This window comes from Oryza brachyantha, chromosome 11, assembly GCF_000231095.2.
Source record: "Oryza brachyantha chromosome 11, ObraRS2, whole genome shotgun sequence".
Lineage (NCBI taxonomy): Eukaryota > Viridiplantae > Streptophyta > Magnoliopsida > Poales > Poaceae > Oryza > Oryza brachyantha.
This window is the reverse complement of record NC_023173.2, coordinates 13,643,996-13,666,534: the sequence shown is the minus strand read 5'-3', so window position 1 is coordinate 13,666,534 and position 22,539 is coordinate 13,643,996. Positions and strand designations below refer to the sequence as shown.

Sequence of the window (22,539 nt, the reverse complement as noted above, 5' to 3'; positions counted from 1 at the left end):
GTGTTATTTAACCATGCCACACGGGGTGGAGTGATAAAAAAAATAAATTTGTAAATAAGTTTTGGAGGATTTAATTTTAAATTCAAAACAATATATGGTCGCGTGGAGGTGATACATATTGATTTTGACATGCCATCCATTTCTTGACACCTTGCCATAGCACGGTTCACAACTTCCGATCCAAATATTGAAAAATAAGGCTTATTGGTAGGCCATGATGTCCCTTCTGACCAACATTATCAAACCTGTAATTATTTAATTTTCATAAGAATATATTGGAAATTTCGAAAATTTTGGGATGTCAGGCGTCAAAAAAAAGTTCAAGCATTTCGAACTAACTAGTGAACACTGAGCCAGCAGACTGCATCGTTAATTTCATGATCGAGTCGTCGTCGTTCGTCAATAATTGTTATGTACGCCGGCTGACTGATCGAGGCTCGGCGTCAGGGAAATCGATGGCTGCCGACCAACGGCATCCATCCTTTGTCACGGAAATCGACTATGCGTATTCTTCACCACAACTCTGAATTTCTCTCGACAGTCTAACTGCTCAACGTACTAACCTGTTAATTATGTTTAGGCCTGACCCCGACGAGTTAGAGCAAATGCTAATAATATAGCCAACAAACCGACTATAAGCATTCTTTTATCCATACAGTAGTTAGCTCTTTATAACTAATACACGACTCACTTGTCTTTCTCACAGAGTTTTTTGGTTATTGTGTCTGAGCCAGCGGTAAACTTATAGCCCATTTTTCCTCTCTCTCCTCTCATCTTATATCTACCTCAGCATTTAGCTACCTTATAGCATACTATTATACCTGCTCTTACTCGTATTCTTGACTCACAGTTTAGGCCTGACGCTCGTGACGTATTCTTGACTCGTATTTGCATACTAATCTCTCCCCCGTAATTTATCTACACATTAGCCTTTGTCATTGATCTACGTAAATAATCTGTCTCTTCAATTTTGTTAGATATTGCACCAGGCCGGTTCTATGTTTTCAAAGATCATAGGCAAACTTCGCATTATAAGTTCTTAAGACTATTTTTACTTATAATATATAGTTTTATAACCATATAATACAATCACATTAATAAATATTACTAATATAGTGTACAACTGTAAAGTTAAAGTATTAAAATAGTATGAATAGCTTAATTTGTTAATAAGAAATACCTATTGTGTTTTGTAGAAATGAACATCTATGATCATTTTTTAAGCAAAATCATTAATGATATTTTTAAAATAAATGTTTTCTAAAATATTCTTCTGGATGTTTTATTGAGAAGGGGATAATAGATTCCCTTTTAACGTGGGCTCTAAGTCGTCACCCCTTCGCCCATATGTCTAATATGGGCCTGTATTGCACACCCCGAACATGCATGCATTACAAATTTGATGGATGGTATTATTTTTTTCTGATACGACGGTAATTCAATGTAAGAAAATGCATTTTCATTCAGTCTTGGTGCAAATTAAAATACCTAGATCATTTGTGGACGGAGGAGTAGTAAAGAAGGATCAAGCCAGTATACTTTGGAGCAGTTGATCGACACTTTTGACACGTGAAAAGCTAGCCAATAAAGACACAAGGGAGCTTCCCAACATATAAATTACTCGTTCCGTTTTGAAATACAAGTGTTTTTTATTTAGATCTTGTACCAAAATATAAATATTTCTAACACTATTTATAATATTATTTATCTCACTAATCACCTTCCATTGATTCTTCTTATTTTATCCCCACATGCTTATCTAACCACATCTATTTATTTATATTTTATTTTTGGGATACCATAGTCTATTAGTCCTTTTCTTTTCAACATTAACTCTACTCAACAACTCGTTCTAGTACGAATTAAGGTAGAAGATCATTTGTTTTTCCACAACCGATATACAACTATTTAACAAATTACAGTATATGTACTCCCTTCATTTTCTTTTAGCTACTCTTGACTATGCAGCTAGTTATGACTATATGGTATAGGTGCATATGTGATTAATATTGTTACAGAAATATAATTGGAAACTAAACATTAGAACCCATGCAATGCAACTACTACCTCCTTATTTTAATAACGCCGTTATCTCTGACGTATGCTTAACTTGAGAAAACTTATAAGATTATTATTTATTTTATTATGATTGAATTTATTATCAAATATATTTTAATTATAACTTAAATTTTACGCATTTGTATATTTTTTAACTTGACGAATAGTTATAAGTTTAATAAAAAGTCAACGGTGTTATTTATTAAAATACGAATGAAGTATTTCGAAATATATTTTTTCTTAAAGTTGTCGATTATATAAAAACGAAGGAGTATATAGATATCAGTAGGCTCTGTTCTTCTCTCCTTTTACAAGCGTTGATTCTCGTTTTCTATGCGCACACTTTGCTTCTATAGAAAAGTGGTTTTAAAAAATTATATTAATCTATTTTTAATTTTATTTAACTGATAATTAATTAATCATGGACTATTACATTTTCCACGTCGTATCTGACATTCAACCGAACACGGCCGTAACCACGTCGCATATCTAACATTCAACCGAACACGGCCGTAGAAAGAGATACCGCTGTCACGACCGGTCGCCGCCTTGCCTTTCCTTGCCGGAGCTCGTCGACGGTTAGCCGGCCGGCCGGCCATGGCCGTGTCCGTGTGCAGCCCACACACGCTCTGCACCGCACACGTGTAACCAGATGGTAAATGGGCCGAGAACTTCGGGCCTCGAGGCTTCTCATAAATTGGCCCAATCCCAACTTATCATCACCTGAGGCCTATGGTGTGGTAAGCGATCCAAATGGTAGGCCTGACGGGCCGCAATTTCCGTGAGCCAGCGGCCCAAGATGCCGACACGATTAGGATCCAAATATACGTGGGCCGAATTGTCTTGCTGCGGATCCAAATATACACGGGCCTAAAATGGGCTACTTACCTTTTCGGCTGAATGGGCCTAAAATGTACATTTGGGACTAAATGGGCCTAGAATGGCCCAATTACACGCAGCCGGGGGCCCAGGGCCCGAGCACTTTTTGTTTCGCTTTCATTTTCCCGTGGCTTTACCCGCTCCCATCTCTCTCCCAAAAAATTTCAAATCCTCCCCGAGAAAAAAAAAAGCAGCGCCGCCGCCGCCACCGCCGCCGACCATGGAGAAGATCTCCGTCGCCGTCCGCTTCCGCCCGCCGACCGCGTCCTCCGCCACGGCGGCGGCCGCGGCGGACCCCTCCGCCTCCTCCGGCGGCGACCGCGAGTGGCGCGTCGACGATACCCGCATCTGCCTCCTCCACCGCAACGGCCCCGTCCCCGGCGCCTCCTTCGCCTTCGGTAACACACGCACGCACGCGTTCCTCGCTCCGCTCCCGGCCCTCGAGAAGAAGTCGAGCGTTCTGACGTTCTTCTCCTTGGTTTCCTTTCCTTCTCGCGCGTGGGGTGTGAAGACCACGTGTTCGACGGGGCGGCCACCAACGAGCGGATCTACGGCGTGCTCGTGCGCTCCCTCATCCGCGCGGCCGTCGACGGGTTCAACGGCACGGCGTTCGCCTACGGCCAGACCAGCAGCGGGAAGACCTTCACCATGAACGGCTCCACCGACCAGCCCGGCATCATCCCGCTCGCCGTCCGCGACGTCTTCCGCACCGCGTGCGAGGTAATTCGCTACCTGGCTGCTTCTTCCCGACTCGCGGCCACTCTGGAGCTTTCGTCGATTCGATGCTCACCTTTCCGCCGCAGGCCGAGGACCGCGAGTTCCTCATCAGGGTCTCCTACATGGAGATTTACAACGAGGAGATCAATGACCTCTTGGCGCTCGGGAGCGAGAAGCTGCCGATTCACGAGAGTTTAGAGGTAGAACTGGCCTCTTTTCAACCAAAAAAATTTTTTTTTTTATCTGAGTGCGATGTAGGTTGATAGGATTCTGTTATTGTTTCTATAGCGTGGTGTGTATGTGGCTGGTCTACGGGAAGAAATTGTGAACAGTGCCGAGCAAGTGTTTCAGCTCTTAGAGCTTGGAGAAGGTACCGTTTCTGAGACATAATGTTGTACTTGTTCAAGCTACCTTGTTTGTTTCACTAGTTTAGAAGCTTGTTATATTCTTGAAACATGGTCTGTTTTTTGTTGTAGCAAATAGGCATTTCGGGGAGACAAATATGAATGTAAGGAGCAGTCGGTCTCATACTATTTTCAGAATGGTATGTAATTTCTGAACAGCTTAGTTACTTGACCAGTTTCAAGACCATACATGGTTGGAAATTGTGGTTTATGTCATTATATTGCCATATTGGTCGCAGGTCATCGAAAGCAGTGCAAAGAATCAAATGGACTCTGGAGATGCTATCCGTGTATCTGTCTTGGTATATACTGCTCTCTTAATACCTACGTATTATTATTAAGTGACACAAATACACTGAGTGTGTATGACTAATCAATGTGGCATTTTATCTTGTTTATAGAATTTAGTGGATTTAGCTGGATCAGAAAGAATTGCAAAAACAGGAGCTGGAGGGGTGCGCCTTAAAGAGGGAAAGCATATTAACAAAAGTTTGATGATTCTTGGAAATGTCATCAATAAGTTGAGTGAGAGTGGAAAGCAAAGGTACATATATGGTGTATTGCCTGGCATTTTCATTCATTGGTCTCCCAAACTGTTTTCTCAACATGGATATACTAAGTTCATACAGTTATAATGTTATGAGAATAATGCCATAGTCATATACACTAATTGTGATATATGCAACTCATGTGTGCAGCTCTAATTCATTATAAATATTATCCAAACAGCAATTAACAGACATAAATGTTGTAGTTTTACTTTAGGGCATGAAGATAAATTGGATGAGTGGGAAGCACAACTTTGATTTCAAATGTGACAGACTTTGGAATGTTCAGTCCAATAATTAAAGAATGTTGTAGTCAGGTGTTATTGGGAATTTTTCTTAATCATAAGGAGTTTTGGACTATGACAGTCTCCAAATAAAAAAAGATGAACCTTATCTATGTCTAATAAAACAAAAATTCTTTTTGATGTGTATGCATATTCTGCCTTGATTTTTCTAATTGAGAGACCATGGCACTCATTGACTCAAATTAATCAATGGATAGTTTCCCCAAAACAAAGGAAATTCTCTAAATGCCGAAGCATTGTAAGATCAATGATTTGTGTAGCATGAGCTATTTACGTAGTTTGTTATTTTGATGCAGAGGACACATTCCCTACCGTGATAGTAAGTTGACTCGCATTTTGCAACCTGCACTTGGAGGCAATGCGAAGACATCAATCATTTGCACTGCTGCTCCTGAAGAGGTATGATCTAGAATTCTAGATTCTTGCAGGTTAAAATCATGTCGTACTAAATATCGTGTACTTACTCAATACTCATATATTCTTTGCTGTTGCACATCTAAAAAATGAACCTACAGATCCATGTGGAGGAAACAAGAGGAACACTTCAATTTGCAAGTAGGGCAAAATGTGTCAGCAATTGTGCTCAAGTAAACGAGGTTAGTGTTCAGACATGGTTTGGGATGTTAAGGTTCGTCCACCTTCACGAATTGAATAATTTCCTATGAAATCAAACTTTTATGCCCCAACAGGCTCAAAACTTCTTAGTTAACTAGTTTTTTTCTGTATTAGTTTTTAGCAGTATTAAGTTTTTTATCATTATTAATTTATTATGCACCGTCCTATATCTGCTACTTTAATTCTTTTCTTCAAATATGAAACATGAAAATAAATTATAAGTTGTCTAGTATATTTTATGACAGTGATTGGTTCTCCATCCAAATAGGCAAATAGCGGCCCTCTATCTTACTACATCATACTGATAATAGTCAATATGGCAGATTTTAACAGATGCAGCTCTGCTGAAGAGACAAAAACAGGAAATAGAAGAACTTCGTAAAAAGTTGCAGGTTATTTCTTAGTCACTTAGATGACGGTTATTTTTTGTTTATTTTAGGTTGGTCGTTTATTTATTTATTTATTTTTGGAATACAGGGTTCCCAGTCTGAAGTGTTGGAGCAGGTTATACTAAAGCAGCGCAATGATATGCATAAGGTTCAGAACGGTTAACGATTCTATTGTTCCAGTTTTATTTCTCATTTAGGAATAAACGTCCTTGTGGATATTGCGTCTAACTATCTCTTTTTAAGTTACCTCAATGTTATGTGGATTCTTCTCATGTAGTCTGAACTTGAGCGTGATCGACTAGCAATGGAGCTTGAAGATGAAAGGAAGTTAAGGGAGACGCTAGAGCAACGCTTGGCCGAGCAACAAAAGATATTAGATGGCATTAACAATACCAGTATATCACCAGATCAGTTTACTGACTCTACCCAGGTATGTTCGTTGGAGAAGTAGAATCATAAATTCATAACTTCAACCACTTTTATTATGTACGATCTTATGCCATATGTTGGTTGTACTACTGAAACGTTCTGTTCCATCTTTCACTATCTGCTGCTGATCCTTCAGAATTGGCCTGTTGCAGCTCGATGCATTAAAAACTCCAGATTCCAAGGAGAGAACAGTTGGATTTGTTGCAAGTCGTGCGACCTATTCGAAAGATGTAGAGTTTAGCCCAATACCAGAAAATCTAGGGACTATAGCTGATGAGGACCTCTGGATGCAGCTGAACAAGGGGTGCATTACTGATCTCGAAATGCTTGAGATGACACCTGGTTTCAAATGTGCTCCATCCATAGCTGAAGATAAAACATCAGTAAGTAAAATGACCAGCCATTGTCTTTCACTGGTAACTCTGCTGGTTTGTTTGTCTATAGAACAAAACAAACGGGTTTTATGTAGCAATGTACTAGTTAATATGGAAATACTAACAGAAATAGATAGATCAGAGCTACTTAACTGATGCAATATGCATAGTTTCTACATATTTTTGGCTCAAGTTCCCCTGAAATGACATTTTCTTTTTGCTGCTTAAATAGTAAGAAGTATTTGCAAACTTTCTCGCTTGACATGAGTCCTAGATTGCCTTATTGAATCAAATTTTCAATCGTGCATGTTTTCTTAAGAATAACCGTTCCTTGCTGAGCATTTGACCCTCAACAATTCAGTGTCCCATGTACGTAGCAGCATTTCAAAATTTCAATCTTGATATAAATGCCAGATTTGCAGATATACTGAAATATGTGACATTTTCTGTCTATTTTTGATAGAAAGCACTCTCTTTTCCAAGTGTCCTAACAGATGATGATATGCGGACCTCATTGCTTGGCATCTATTTAAAATCCGGCATCTCATGATAATTATAAATTTAGTTCTTATAATCTGTTTGATCTATTAAGTTTCCTGTTAAAACTTCAATACCAAAATTATTCATCCAGCTGTCAATGTATCGTTACGGAACATACTGCCAATGAGAACTGACTCTTGCTTTATCACTGCCAATCCTTGTCTTTCTCCCCACAGGTGGCAACTCCAAACGAGGAGCCTATCGACGCAAGATGCCAAAGGCTAGAAAAGGACTGCAGCCATGATAGACAGCAGCTGGAGGATTCAAAGGCGAGGTGCGCGGCGCTCGAGAACGAACGTGACATGCTGAAGAAAGAAAACTCGTCCTTGCTAGATGCGCTCGCCGAGTCCAGGCAGGAGGCCGGCCGTCTTGTCGCCGACAAGGAGGAGGTACTCAAGGAGCTGGACATGGAGAAGAGCAGGATGGAGGAGCTGAAGCAGGAGATCAGGCTCTTCAGCCAGGCTTTCTCGCAGAGGCAGGGGCAGCTCACCTCCCTGTACACCAAATCCAAGGCCATTGTGGAGAACTGCAAGACGTCCCAGCTGGCGTTGCCCTAATTGTTCTTCACAGCTGCAGGAGAAGTGTATGCCTTTGATCATCTGCAACCATCCTTAATTGCAGATTACGTGATTTGTTTGTAATAGTAGGTGTCATGTGGTTTGCTATTCGTGTGCGCTGGGTTTAAAGTGTGCAGGCTCTGTGAAGTAGTGTATGCCAAAAAAAAAAAAAAGAACATCTGCTTTGTTTGTGATTTGGAGGGCATGGGCTATGATTTTCATTAGGCGTTCTTGAAGTGTCAAGCTGTATTTGACCTGTGGACGTGCCGTGTTATTTAACGGCGTAAACCAGATTCAGATTGCCATCAATGTACCATATATTTCATACCAGAGTGCAACCAGACAGTCTCCAAAATTATGATTGCATGTCGTGCAACAAATATTGTTAGCTTCATTGTGTAAAATGTGCTGATAATCCTGAACTGCTAAGTTGTGTTCTGGAGACTGTTACATCGAACCGAAGTAACTGCTCTCTTAGTTTCAAAATGTAACTAATTTCTAAAGCTGGGTACGGGGAATAACTATAAAGTAGGTAGGAACGATTAGAGAAAGGTGATTGATTGAGAAGGAATATATGTGAGAAAATTAAATCAAGAATGGTTGTGATTAGTTAAAATCAGAAGACACGTAGATAAATAGTTTCATTTTGGGACTGATGGAGTACTGCTTTCCTTAGGAAAAAAAAAACTCTTCAAAACATTTTTCTGTTTACACTGTTATGAAAGCATGACACTAATTTAAAAGCATTTAACTAAACTTACAAATGAGGGTCTAAACAGAGATCTAATCTACGATTTTTCTTCTCTTTGCTCAACATAAATTTCGAACTATCCACGAACAACGCCAGCGAATACGAAATTATGCATCCTCATTTGACCCAAATTCACATCCATCCAAGGCTGCACTGCACCTTAGCCCGTATATTACCTGACAGACACAGGCACAGCCACCTACGACAGCACAAGCCATTGTAGATACACGAGCAAACAGTTTTGGGTGTCCAAACCGGATCGTCTCTGTCTGCAGCAGCAAGAGGAAGCCAACAACGGCGAGAGTCCGAATGCGCAGCTGCAGCTGCAGCAACACCATCCGCATCAAGATTTTCGTATCCTTTTCTCCGGGCGACAAAAATCAGCAAAACAAATCACGCAGATTCCACTGTCACTCAGGCACTAATCAGGCACCATCACACACAAATGCAGAGTTAGTTTAATCGCCACAACTAGCTGTCTGATCACAATTGATTAAGGCTAAGATACAAGAGCTCTTGTGTGCATGTGTGACTCAGATGATGATGGCTCACATGTGTGGGTGGACAAGTGTCACCTGTTCAGAATTTCAGATACCTTAAACACACTGATGATGATGATGATGATGATGTGTGTGTGTGTCTTGTGGGTTAAGATTAGGCCATTAATTAATAGGGCAATGGATGGATGAAGGTGACATGAAGCCTCCTTGGGAGACCAGGGCATTTAAGAAACCAATGGTGACGTGCTGCTGCTGCTGAAGCAGAAGCAGCCAAAGGAGTGCTTGTGAGATGGCAATGAGGGTATCCAAGGGTGGCTTGTCTGGTTGTTTTCAGGTCATTAGATGAGTAAACTTTCTTTTCCTGGTAATTGGGTGTTCCAGGATAGGTTTCTTTGATCAGACATTCAGACATGCCAGCCTGAACATGGGTCTCATTATCTTACAATGCTTAGGACACAAAGTGCATCAAGTCAAACTACGCCAATTCGCCCAAAAGAATATAAGCCAAACCAAGTTTAAATTCTAGAATTAATACAAGTATTTTTTTTTCATCACTTCTTTTTGAATCTTGGCTTTTGAACTGCAAAGGGTACAAGTCCTATGAGTTGTAAAATCAATTTTGGTTTCTTCAGTCATATGTCTCAGCTAGAAACCAGTACCACAGCCAATAAAAAACATTATCCAATAAAGACAATTATTCGTAAAATTGCATGGGTATATTTGTCCGAGACCATTTTGAAATTACTACCAGTCTGTGATATCTGAGAAACACATGGCAATGCAAATTGAGTAGCTGTTAAAAATTGCACCTTGGAAGCACTGCCAACACCACTGTTTCTCTTGAGAAAGGAGTAACACACACTAACAACCACCACTGGTTTCAGGGGTCAGGATCATTAGTTCTCTGATATGCATGCAGCTGGTGGCAAGAGCTTCAGTTCTTCAGAGACAACTTGCAAAGTTGTTGTACTAGGAACCAGAATTCAAACCAAAACCACTGCAGCTCCCCCAGCATTCAATTCACAGCACTGTACATTCACCAGCTCAGCTCAGAGCCAAGAGCCAGCAAGCCATTCCCCAGCTTTTCATTTCACCTGGTGATTTGACCCAACCATTAAACATTCTCCATCACTTTCCTCCCCCCTCCAAAGTCATGCACAAACACTGAAATTGAGGTCAGCCATGCATGCAGCACCCCCAAACAACATGATTAGGAAAAGAGATATCTTTCTCCCTAAATCAATGCATAATTTTATGACATAGTTACCAAGACCGTAAACTAGGTAACCGAGCCAGATGAGTTTTATGGGATGAAATTTCTCTCTTGTATTATAAAACTCCCTCATTTAATGACACTGCTAAGTCAACAATTTTGCTGATGTGACACCCTATTTAATATGCATGACATCCTTATAAAACATGCATTGAGACTAACCTAATGGTATAATTAAACTAATTAAGTATACTCCTATGTCCTATGTCTTATATATGTGGCAAAAAACAAAGTAACCTTGTCTGATGACAAGAGGGTGGAGAGAAGACCTATGCAATATAATGGTTAGGGGGCTACAACCACAAGAATCTCTCCCCTCAACCTCCATGTCTTGTTCCATTCATTGCACCATTCTTGTCTCTTCTCCATCTCCCTATCTTGGTTGGTTGCATTGCATGCCCCCCCACTATTCAATTCTCTCTCTAACCCCTCTCTCTTTCTCTCTCTAAGATTCTTAGCCCTTTCTCTCCTCCATTATAAGCTCCCCTCCCTACACCATTCCTCCAACCCCCCTCTTCTTGCAGAACACACGCAAAAGCTCGCAGCTTTCTCTCTCTCTAGGGTTCTTAGCTTTTCTTGGTGTGGTCATGCCGTGCTTGTCGCCGTCGCCGTCGGGGAGGCGCCTGTCGGAGCTGTTGGAGGAGAAGCAGGAGCCGTTCTTCCTCGACCTGCACCTGCTGGAGAAGGGGTGCTCGGCGCGGCTGCTCGAGGGGTACGACACCGCCACGGCGGCGGTGTGCTGGCCGGCGGCCGGCAACGACGCCGCCTCCGTGCTCAAGCGGCTGACGACGAGCAAGAAGAAGAAGGGGGCCGCGGCGGCGAGGGGGAAGAAGAAGAAGGCGCCGGCGGCGGCCACCGGGATCCTCCGCGTCCTGCTCTCCAGGATCCTCCACGGCAAGGCGGCCAACCGGAAGCCGGCGGCGCTGCAGTCGTCGGAGTCGTTCAAGAAGGTCTCCGCCGCCCCGTCTCCTTGGCCGGCGACCAAGCATAGTCTCGAGGTCGCTGCCGCCGTGGAAGAGGAGATGGAGTACGCCTCTGGCTCGGAGTCCGACGACGAGAAGCAGTTCAGCCCGGTCTCCGTCCTGGAGCACCCGTTCGAGACTCGCTCCCCCGTCCACGGCCAGAGCAAGTGCTCGGCGGCGGCGCAGGGCTCGCCCAAGAACGCCATGGCGTTCGTCCGCGACCTCCTCGAGGCGGCGTACTCGCCGGCGCTGCTCACGCAGCTCCTCTCCAAGACCGACGACCTCATCAAGAACACCACCACCTGGTCCACCGACGCCTTCGACGACGACGACAACGACGAAGACTGCTACTACCACCACCGCTCAAGCCCCAAGAACATCCTCCACGACGCAGACCACGATCCCTCCGCCGCCGCCGCCGCCGTCGCCGCCGCGTACTGGGAGGCGCACAGGGCGGAGCTAACCAGGGTGTCGGCGTTGGTCGCGTCGGAGGTGCCAAACTCGTCGCGGCTCCGCGCCGCCGACGTGCGGCCGGAGCGGGACGAGGTCGGCGCCGAGGTCGAGGCCGCCGTGCTGGATCAGCTGCTGGAGGAGCTCGCCGTGGAGCTCGCCGGCGGCTGCTGAGCCGTGCCGGCGATGCTCTGCTTTTGCTCTGTTTTGATCTTGGGTAGGCGCACCACCGCGCATGCATGTATGATATTATGGTAGACGCTGACAGGCCGGGCCCACTGGTCAGGCCTGTGCCTCTGGCATTTCCTCTGGATGCCACGTGGAGGCTGTAGGGTAATTAAGTAATTAACCATGGAGTAATTCAGCAATAAGAATATGATAATATTATTTATTTGTTAATTATTTTGTAAATTCACAGTGCTCAGTTTTGTCGTTCGATAGAAACTTCTAGAAGATTTTTTTTTTTATTGGGAAAATGCAGGGACATCTAAAAAAAACATTGTGAAAATGCAGGGAGTGTGTTGGATTGACACACGAATTTAAGTAGAAATTATTGGAGAACCGAGTGTTACTCGGATGGCTAGCCGCGCGCGAGCAGCCCACGCGTGTTTCATCTTAGATCGCAACTCCCGTGTCTCACTCGGCGATTTTTTCCTCACACGAGTGCACATCTTAAAATCCTAATCGTGTAACAGGGATACGAACGCGTGTGTGTACGTGTGTTATGGTGTGAGTGTGATGTGTGTTCGTGTGCGTTCTGAGCTGTATCTAAAAAAATAGAAATTATTCAATTCTTGTAAGGATACGGGGAAAATTTGCCAAAAACAAAGTTTGGCCAGACTACAAAACTGTCCTCTATTTTTTATTGATTTCGTTTCGAAATGTTTATGCTTTTCCAGTCAAGAAAAGAAAAATGCTGCTTCTGTCCTTTTCCGTTGCATGAACTTGTATCAATTAACAAATGTGTGTTATTATTCCCATGGTATAATACACCACTGCTAATAGAAATTGACGTATGCACGCATGTTGCTTGTACGAAAATACTTCCATTCCATCACGAATTCACGATTGCATTTGTCTTATTAAAACACATAAGGACACATGTTTATAAACTTGCGTGTATTTCTTTATTTTCTAAATCTTTTTCCCAATAAATAAATCTGGAAACAAACCATCGTAACCCATACAAATAGTGTTGGAGGACCACATAATAAATAATACACCAATCCTATCTTGATAACTTTAGGAAATTCCACATTTTTCGATATTGATAAGTGATCGATAATTAAATACAAGTTATAAAATGTCAATTTACTCCGTGCAAAAAAAACCCTGAAAACAAACAAACAGTTAATTAACTTATCTCCCGTAGTAAACAGGTTGGCCACCTCAATATAATAGTGCTGGTTTCTATCTAGCTAACAGTAAATAGTAGTGTTGCAAGGCAACATAATTCGCTAGGACAAAAACAGTGAACAATGTTTCGCCACGCCATTATTTCAAAAAAATACTGCGGACAAGGAATATGGTTTTAATTTGAAAATACATAAAAAAAATAAAAGTGAGTGGGAGAATTAACCTATACTACATCACCCCAAAACGCACCTCAAACCATTCCCAAATACCCAATTCAAGTAGCCACGACAGCCACGTTATATGTGTCATTGTGATCTTCCACACCTAAATATGTCAGACTACATATTATTTGCGCTACCCATATACACGCACCGACCCACCTCACTATCCATATCCCTATCCCTATCCCTACCCCATCCCTCGCACTCATCAATGGCTTCCGTTCTCGTCTTTTTACTTTTACTTGTACTTATAAGCTAAAATTTTAAATTTTAAATTAAAATTGATAGTTGATTTTGAGGTTTTCTCACCAAAATTTATTTTTCAGCCTTGGCTTTTAAATCGCTAAGAACACGTATATAAAAGTTTCATTCATAAAATATTTATTTTCATAAAAAAAAGCCAAACCATCTACTATTAATTCGCTAGAGCTATCATGTGGGACGCGGTCACCATCGTCATCATTAATCATAGATCATCATCATTCCCTACTAACAATCCCAATCCCTAATCCCTTCAAATCAAGGTCCATGATCCACGACCGATACGATGGAGTGCGACGCCAGAGCTAACGCAAAAAATGTTCACAGCTAGCGCCGGCGCCACCACCCTGCACGTCACGCACCATGTAAATGCATGTGTTGCCGCGGCGGCGGCGGCGGCGCCCGTTGATCTCGCGACGGCGAAGACGAAGACGACGCCTCGGGCTTGACACGAAACAGAAGAGAGGGAGATGATGATGGAGGCAGGAAGGTACGTACAGTAGAAGGTGGTGAACAGGGGAGAGCGATTTAATGAACTCATGTGAGGGTTGGAGATGTAGGTATAGCAGCTCCGATCCTAGCTACGGATTCAAATGTGTGCATACACAACGGATAAGTATGTATAAACTGTTGGAATATAGTAAGTAAGTACATCTCATTTCGGACATTGTACGTATAGCTGCAGAGCTAGCCGCCCAGGGTTCTTCTTACCGTTTTTCCCACGAAAACCGCGGCGCCACGCTTCCGCGGATCCCGTAAGGTAACCGCAAAAACCGCAACGAATTTAAAAACAAAGAGTTTAAATTTAAAACCGCATGGTAAACGCGGTTACGCGCGGTTTCATGTGGTAACCACGGTAAGTACTTCCTAAAACAGCGTATGAGGACGGTAAAAACCGTGGTTTTTCGTGCGGTTTTTGCAGCCGAAACCGCGGTTACTGCGAGTAGACCGCGGGTGTGATGTCAAATGCAAAAGGTATTAAAAAAATCTTGAAAAATACATGAAAAATAGGAAAATATCTTGTGACGATATTTGTGAGTTGTGTGACAAAGAAAAAATAGGAAAAATAGAACATGTTTTAGGGAAAATAAGAAAAATTTCATATAACCTTTTCTAAATTCTTGATATTGCAACATACAAACATACACTGTCATATCACCCTTCACTAGATAATTCACACCAATAACAAGTAACAACTTTCTTGCGTCACAACTATACCTACTACCCATTATTACTAACGTGCACATATAATTTTTCTCCATACATATTTTCTATATATCCATCATTGTATATTTGTATTTCAACATTATGTACCATAGTGTCTATTGCAAATTAATAATGACTCAACAATAAAATATTCTTAACCATCTTTCTATGAAATATTATTTGCAATAGACTATTTTTTAATTTTGTTTCTCGAAATTCTCGTTTATGATTTTTAATTACGCGGAAAATACACTTTTTCATGAATATCTTTGACAAAACTACACTATATAGTAACCTATACAACATACATTTTTTTCCATTAAATTTCTTCAAAATTTTTAAATTCTCCTCAAATTTAAATTCGATTACCGCGGCTTACCGAAGCTATGCCCCCGCGGGATCGTAAACCCTGGCTAGCACCTCCGGTTCTTTTAGAATTTTGGCTATCCTAATGTAATTGTGTACGCATAAAACTATATACTCCATAGTTTCAAAATATAAATATTTTGTATTGTTTAGCGCAGGGTCGTTGATGGGCAGGTGCGAGGTGGGCGGCCGAACAGGGCCCAAAATTCATGGGCCCCCACCTTGTATCCCTCGACCTAGTACGAAGCGATAGTTAGAAGTGCAAAAAGCAGGATCGTCGCGAGCAGTGAGCCGCGAGTCGTATCATTACGACCTCTCGTATTCGTCTCTTGGTCTTGCATCGTCGCCGACAACAGCAGCAGGCAAGCAGCACGGACGGATGATGCTTTTGAATAGAACTTGAGGTCGGTAATACTTTTTTTTTATTTTAGAGTTGATGTTTGTTATATTTCTGCATATTGTATATATGTATTGAAGAATATATATTTAAGTTATCTATTTGATGAGTAAAATTAGTTTCGTTGGCCATTCATTAAAGGGACCAATTAACAGTTAGGACCGGAGCCCCTAATTTCTCGAGACGGTCATAGATATGTAATATATACCATTACAATAAATCGGAATAAAGATATATCTAAATTCCTGACCGTACGTAGAATGTATCTATCCATCTTTTATGGAATGAGGAGGGTATGCCAACAACGTGACAGCCCACAAGGCTACAAAGCAGCCCGCGGCGGGCGCGGCGAGCGGTCGATCGATCGAGAGGCGCCGCACGCACGCACGGTTTGTCGGTGTGTGTACGTACGCGGCGAGGTGGGGCGCGGGCGCGGGCGCTACTTATTTTATCCGCCGCTCCGGCGCGGCTCGCGTGACCGGAGGAGCGTGCATGGCTACGTACGTGGCCGGCGCCGGCATCGGCAAGGCCCGCCCGGGGAGGTACGTACGTGCGTCCATGTACACGTACGGTGCATGCACGATGCAGTACCTGTAAATTTTTGTTTTCATCGATCCTTACGTCCATATGACTAAATGAGTACTGATCAGTGAGACGTATTTATATATATCGTACCGTAAATTTTATATACGTATTCTTAATGATCTGAAAGCCAAGACTAGAAATAAACTTCAGTGAAAAAAACTTCAAATTTACTTTAAATTTACGGTTAAAAACTTTAATTTTTGACTTATAATATAAGTAGAAGCGAAAAGATGAGGCGAACGTATATTTCATCACCACAAAACCCCCTGAAAAATTGCTTCCCCTAGTTCATGGTAGATCATACAACATGACATGAAAACAAAAGCTGAATGTTTTCAATTCCAAATTGAAAAATTCCAGTAAACTTTTTTACTAAACAGTTAGGAACATTCAATTAATTCAAGCTCTGAGCTTTTAACTCAAATAATGAAACTTCTTAAGTCATGTTTTAAATATTCAGTTCAACTTGAAACTTTCAGCCATATTTAAAAAGTTTAACTCAACCATTTATTATATGGTTATATAGAAAGCTGCCAAGTCATAGCATTAAGCATCAGGCGCGGACTCAATGGAGTGTGCATTTTTTTCATTTCTCCCATTTTTTTCTGGTGAAACGGGGCATCTGAGATATGCTCCTATGATATACTCCCTCTGGTCAAAATATTTGTTGTTCAGAATAAAATTTAGTTAAAATTGTAAACTTCTAACAATCAATTTTGTGTGTTATAAAATAGTTTTATAATTTAATAAGTTTATGATAATATTATAATACTATTTTTGAGAAAAACTTATGTGTATCATTTATAGTGTATTTAAACTAAGCATTTAAAAATTATCAATAGTCGAAATTTTAAAATTTTAACTAAATCTTGTCATATACAATAAATATTTTTAACTAGCCAGAGGATTGAGGAGCTAGGGGCACGTAAGGTTGAATTTAATCAATTCTCCTGCATAGGTTTAGCGTGTATTTCAGTATTTGCATAGTACAGAAGGTTAATTACCCAGTCCTTCCTGGGAACCCATATATATCATCCATGTGATTTTTTAATTAAAATAATACGAATATAACTATATTATAACTACAGTTTACAATGTAACCGACACGTAATTATAGCTTGTATGTAAGTCTTATGTAGCTTTAAAAAATAATTATAGCTTGGTGTGATTTACATTATAATTAATAATATGATATGCTATTTGTATCACAACTATATTTATTTAATTTTAGTGAAAAAAACTACACTAGACATTTTTAGCAAAAGAGTTCACTAAGGAGCTGCCCCCCCCCCCCGGCGAATAAAAAAAACAAACAGCACATCTTAATTAATTGTGGGGCCCCACCTCCAGTAATTAAACTAATTAACCGTCGGCCGATCCATCCATCGATTCGACATCCACTCCACTAGACATTTTTAGCAAAAGAGTTCACTAAGGAACTGCTTGCACATGCAATACCCGCACGTGGTTCACATGCGACACAGTGAGAGGTCGATGGAGATAAAGCATTCATTATTCGAGCTATTTTATAATCCAGATAAGATAAACCAACAGGGCCCAGCGATTAAACACATCGACACTGCCACACGCTCAGATCGATCGACCGACCGGGCACGCATGCAGCACTGTTCAGATATGCATTGATCCTACCAGATTAACAAACCATCTTAAGATATGCAGCCAGCGCTCAAACTCCGTCTGTTATAAAATATAGATATTTATAGGGTTTAAATTTTGTATCGTAATACAATTATTTTTCCAAAAAAGTTAACTTATTCTAAAATTAATCCCAATCACTTAAACAATTTTTTTGAGAAGGGTATTTTTTTAACCTAGGACTTGGTGCTACTTAGGTCACTGCAACTACTAAGCTACATGTGGTACATGTTCTTTTACCTAGTTAGGCTAATTTCCATTAATTTCATAATATAAAACTTTCTAGCCTTTTCTAGATTTATATAGATGCTAATGAATATATATATGTGTAGAAAATTAGATCATACTATCAGGTGTAGCTACTCCCTGCACGTCCATGATGAAAAACATTCATTAATTGATGGATTTAGACAAAACTAAAAAGGTTTATAATATAAAAACGGATGTAGTATTAAATAATCTAGAAATATTTATTTCGAAGCCGAGGTGGTACAAGTCAGCAACTGTAGCATCACACAGATTCATGCATGGACGCAGGGCAGCAGTAGTCTCGTCAGATCTCTACCGAACAGTTAATTAGTGAGTGATCGATGCATCACACAGATTCATGCATGGACGCAGGGCAGCAGTAGTCTCGTCAGATCTCTACCGAACAGTTAATTAGTGAGTGATCTATCGATCGAGCTAATTAATTTTGTCGCGTCGGAGGCGTCGGCAAGTGAAGACAAACCGGATCCACGTATACATACGTACTGGTTCTTGGACACGCGCGTACGGTGCATGTGGACGTAATTGCACGCCGCGCGCATGCAGCTTCTTCCGTCGGACAGATCGATCGATACGCCGACGCGACCAACGTACGCCCCCGTGCGTGTGGTCCACTTGGTCCATGGATGTACCGTTCTATACGTGTAACCGTACCTGAGGAGCCAAGTAACTAAGCATTTAATCCCTCTTCCGATCCGTCCAATTCAGAGGTAACAGCATACATGCGTGCGTGATATCATTGATTTTTGATGCAGAGATATTGCATCAAAAACTTTGTTACTATAGGTGAAATCCTTGGTATTATTAATATTGATATATAATGTCGTTGTGTGATTATCGGTATGTAATAATAATTATCGATATTAGTCGTTCTATCGCGAATATCACCCGTTGTACTACAACAGGCACAAGTTATAATGTGATTTTCATGTTAAAACCGTCGCGGTTCAATTCAAATTTGCACGACTATTTTGACGGTATTGTAAATCCTAGATGCGATATTATCCCCACGCAAAGAATAACTTGATTATATGTCCATTGAGCATGTACATTTATACTAGAAGATTGATGGAGTAGCTATACTAATCAATAGGTCGTCAGTTTTTACATGATGTCATACTCCTACATTACATTCATAGTATTACGTACAAAGGCTCGTGCGAATGCGCAGACCCGAATTTTGCATTTTAAATCTGGAGTCGATTAAGAATTTTTCTTTTACCAAAATTTATTTTCTGATATCAGTTAACTTTCAAATCACTTGGAATACGTACAAAAGCCTTATTATTTCGTTTGCAAATACATACCATTTAGGTTTCTCCGTAACAACGAGCCACCTTTATGCCATGCATGCACCCACTCACGTCGACGAAGCGCTCCGTACGTGCCAGTCCAAGCAAAGAAAGAAAGACGGTGCGCGGGTCAACGGCGTGCCGGGGAAAGGCGGCACACGTACGGACCCCGCCACGACCGATCGAGAGCGCGCGCGGCTTGGTGCGTACGTGCGCGCAAAGCGTTATCCGCACGCGCACGATATCGCTGTGGTGGAGGGAAAGGCTTTAGCTTTGACGACCGACTCTGGTGCTGAGGTGTATCCGGCCGGGGTCCCTCGTCACTGCCTGCAGCGTACTACTTCCTCGGTATATTCCTTTTCATAGAATAATTAATTTTTTTTTCCACTCTTACAAATGGTTTTAACATATTTACCATTAGATCCATACGTCATAGACACATGAGGACCCACACGTTATAAATAGCGGGTGACAAATTTATATGTGCATTTGTAAGAGTGGCAAAAAGTTAAATGCCCCATTTTTCATAGACGATTCCGTTAACACTTTATCGTATAGGTGGTCATTTGATTTATTTAAAATTTTATATTCGTACGTGAAAATATATTATAACTAAAACATAGTTAGTAATAAATCCAATTGTAATAGAGTAAATGATAATTCCATAAGATCATTTTTAATAAGACGCATGATTAAATGTGTAATAAAAAGTCAGTAGTATTATCTACTCTCTCTAATCCATATTATAAAACTTTTAGGGTTTATCTTAGATTCATCCATGTATCCATGTATATGTTTTGTATATGTGTTTGAATTTATTAACACAAATATAAATAAAAAAGTTTATAATGTAAAACGAAGGGAATATTCAAATATATATCACGAACTAATACACTAATCTTCTCAAGGACGGTACCAGGCGTGGGGCAGCTTGGACTGGAGCCCCACGTCTGGCCCAAAAATCACTTTGAAAAATTACTATTTTTAAATTAAAATTTATTTAAAAGATTTATATTTCATTGTTAAACCCTAGGCTTAATAAATTTTTGGTTCCGCACCTCTTCCATGGACGGGGGACGAGATTGCCTCTCAGCAAACCTGCACTGTGCCCTATAGTATAAGCATATTCGTATATTCATGTACTCTATTTCTCTATATTTTAATACAAAACACCATCTAATTTTTTTGCACTATTTTTATCATTAAAATATTTTGTGCAAAAAGTATAAGTTACAATATAAATACATTTCAATTGTAATAAAATAAATATTGTATAAGTTATCACATAAATGATCAAACGGGTAAAAGAATAATTAATCCATTCAAATACGGAGGACGGAGTATACTGTATACGTATACGTATACGTATATGCGTACGCGTCCCACAGGCCGCAGGGGTGGTTAGTTCGCGGAAGCTACGTACGTACCGTGTCGTCGTTCACTCGCGCGCGGTGGTTAGATTAAATTAAATTAATCCATCTACGCCCTCGCTCGCATGTCTCGTTGTCGGGTGGTGGTCCTACACCCGCGGCCCGCACGTGTGCGTACGTGCTACAGGTATACCCCATTTCGCCGCGTGCGGTTATTACGGAGAAAGGACACGAACCAACCGTCGTTTAGTTGCTCTACGGAGCATTCTTAATTACGCTAATCATGTTTGATTAGAGCAGGTATAATATAGCAGACTGTAAGCATATTTTAAGGTGATAAGAGAGGAGAGATAAGAGCAGCGTGGCTATAGATTTATAGCCAAATGTAGCACGAACTCTCTAAGATAGATATGTGTATGATAGGTGTGACCGGATATTAATTGTGTAGTATATGACTATTCTATGAATTGACTATTAAGTTGGCTATAGAGAATTTATAACCAGCAGTTAGCTATCGATCCAGGTGGCCGGCAAAAGGGCACGTACGTGCGTTCGGTGGCTAATTAATCTAGTACTAATAGTTAATTGCCCCTCCAGATTTTAGTTAATACTGTTGACATTTGGACATAGGTTAGAGCGGTTCGTTCTAGTTAAAACTGTGTGTAAATATGTAAAATTATAAACCATATTTAAATTGGTTTTATTAATAAAATTAATTATAAAAAATAATTATATAAGTATTTTGAATAAAACAAGTGGCCAAAGTCAATGGTTCTAAAAAAGGAAGAAGTAATTATTAGGGGCTTATTACTGTCACGTGTGTGTGGGGTAAGTTACATAATAAGTCTGTTACAAAATAAGATTATTTTTATATCCATTCTAGCTCATTCTAAAATAAGTTTATTTTTACGTAATTATTTTTTAAAAGTAAAGAATAAATGCATGATGAATAAGACAAATTAAGGGATACTTTATTTATTAGGATTTTGATAAAGTAGGGACTATTTTAGTCTTTAACCTTTTATATTAATATGTCTGGGATAAGCGAATAATGAAGTTAAAGGTAGTATGATTTAGATAGCTACTCTTGCAGTTGTGTGTACTTAATTATGTTCACGCACGGATGGATTAAGTAGATGTGTGTAGTCATGATTAGTTAAGCGTGGCAGGTTGATTAAATTAACAGATACTAACTTAAGCTTCTGTCGCGTGTGACCAACAGAGACAAATGAGAGCTGTCATTGTTGGGTCCATGTACGTCCAACTAATGACAAGAGTCGGGCTGCTTTAATTACAAATTCGTCTTTGCTTATAATCAAACGTTGCCTCACAAATGCAACATAATTTAGGAGGAAAGTAAGTGGACCAACCAAATAACGGAGGCAGAGTGTTGCTTGCCATTAGTAACCTAACTGACAAACAACAACGCCCTGTTTAACTATTTTCACCGGCCAAAAATATTTATTAAATATTTATCGTGTTTATTGTTTATAGAAATATTTAGTCAAAGTTCTAAAATTTTATAATTAATTTTATGTTATAATAAATTTATAAAATCTAGTATCAATAAGTTTATTATATTATGACAGTACTTCTCGAGAAATCTATAAGTATCATTTAGCCTGTATTTGAACTAAGGCTGCGTTAGCTCATTCTGTTTACTAAGCTAAGCCAAATAACTTTATTTTACGTGCACGCCTCCTAAACTAATAAACGGTGTGTTTTTTAAGATTTTTTGATAAGAAAGTTATTATAAAAATCATATGAATACACTTTTTAATTTTCTATAACTAATAATTAATTAATGCTAT

General features: G+C 40.4%; 1 protein-coding gene across 1 annotated transcript; it reads left to right on the top strand.

The window, feature by feature from the left end:
- Positions 1–3,157: 3,157 nt before the first annotated feature.
- LOC102718223 (kinesin-like protein KIN-7L) lies at positions 3,158–8,160 on the top strand. Its single transcript, XM_006663461.3, has 14 exons — positions 3,158–3,335; positions 3,449–3,657; positions 3,741–3,854; positions 3,943–4,024; positions 4,131–4,198; positions 4,298–4,360; positions 4,460–4,602; positions 5,208–5,310; positions 5,427–5,507; positions 5,850–5,918; positions 6,004–6,063; positions 6,193–6,345; positions 6,497–6,727; positions 7,435–8,160. Exons 1-14 carry the CDS (start codon positions 3,158–3,160, stop codon positions 7,813–7,815), a joined length of 1,935 nt encoding a protein of 644 aa, XP_006663524.2. The 3' UTR covers positions 7,816–8,160.
- The last annotated feature ends 14,379 nt before the right edge of the window (positions 8,161–22,539 follow it).

Excerpts from the sequence above, each read along its gene's own strand:
- LOC102718223 (XM_006663461.3), top strand. The coding sequence starts at position 3,158 with ATGGAGAAGATCTCCGTCGCCGTCCGCTTCCGCCCGCCGACCGCGTCC. Across the intron at positions 3,658-3,740 it reads TCTTCCGCACCGCGTGCGAG|GCCGAGGACCGCGAGTTCCT; the intron begins GTAATTCGCTAC and ends TTTCCGCCGCAG. Across the intron at positions 6,728-7,434 it reads TAGCTGAAGATAAAACATCA|GTGGCAACTCCAAACGAGGA; the intron begins GTAAGTAAAATG and ends TTCTCCCCACAG.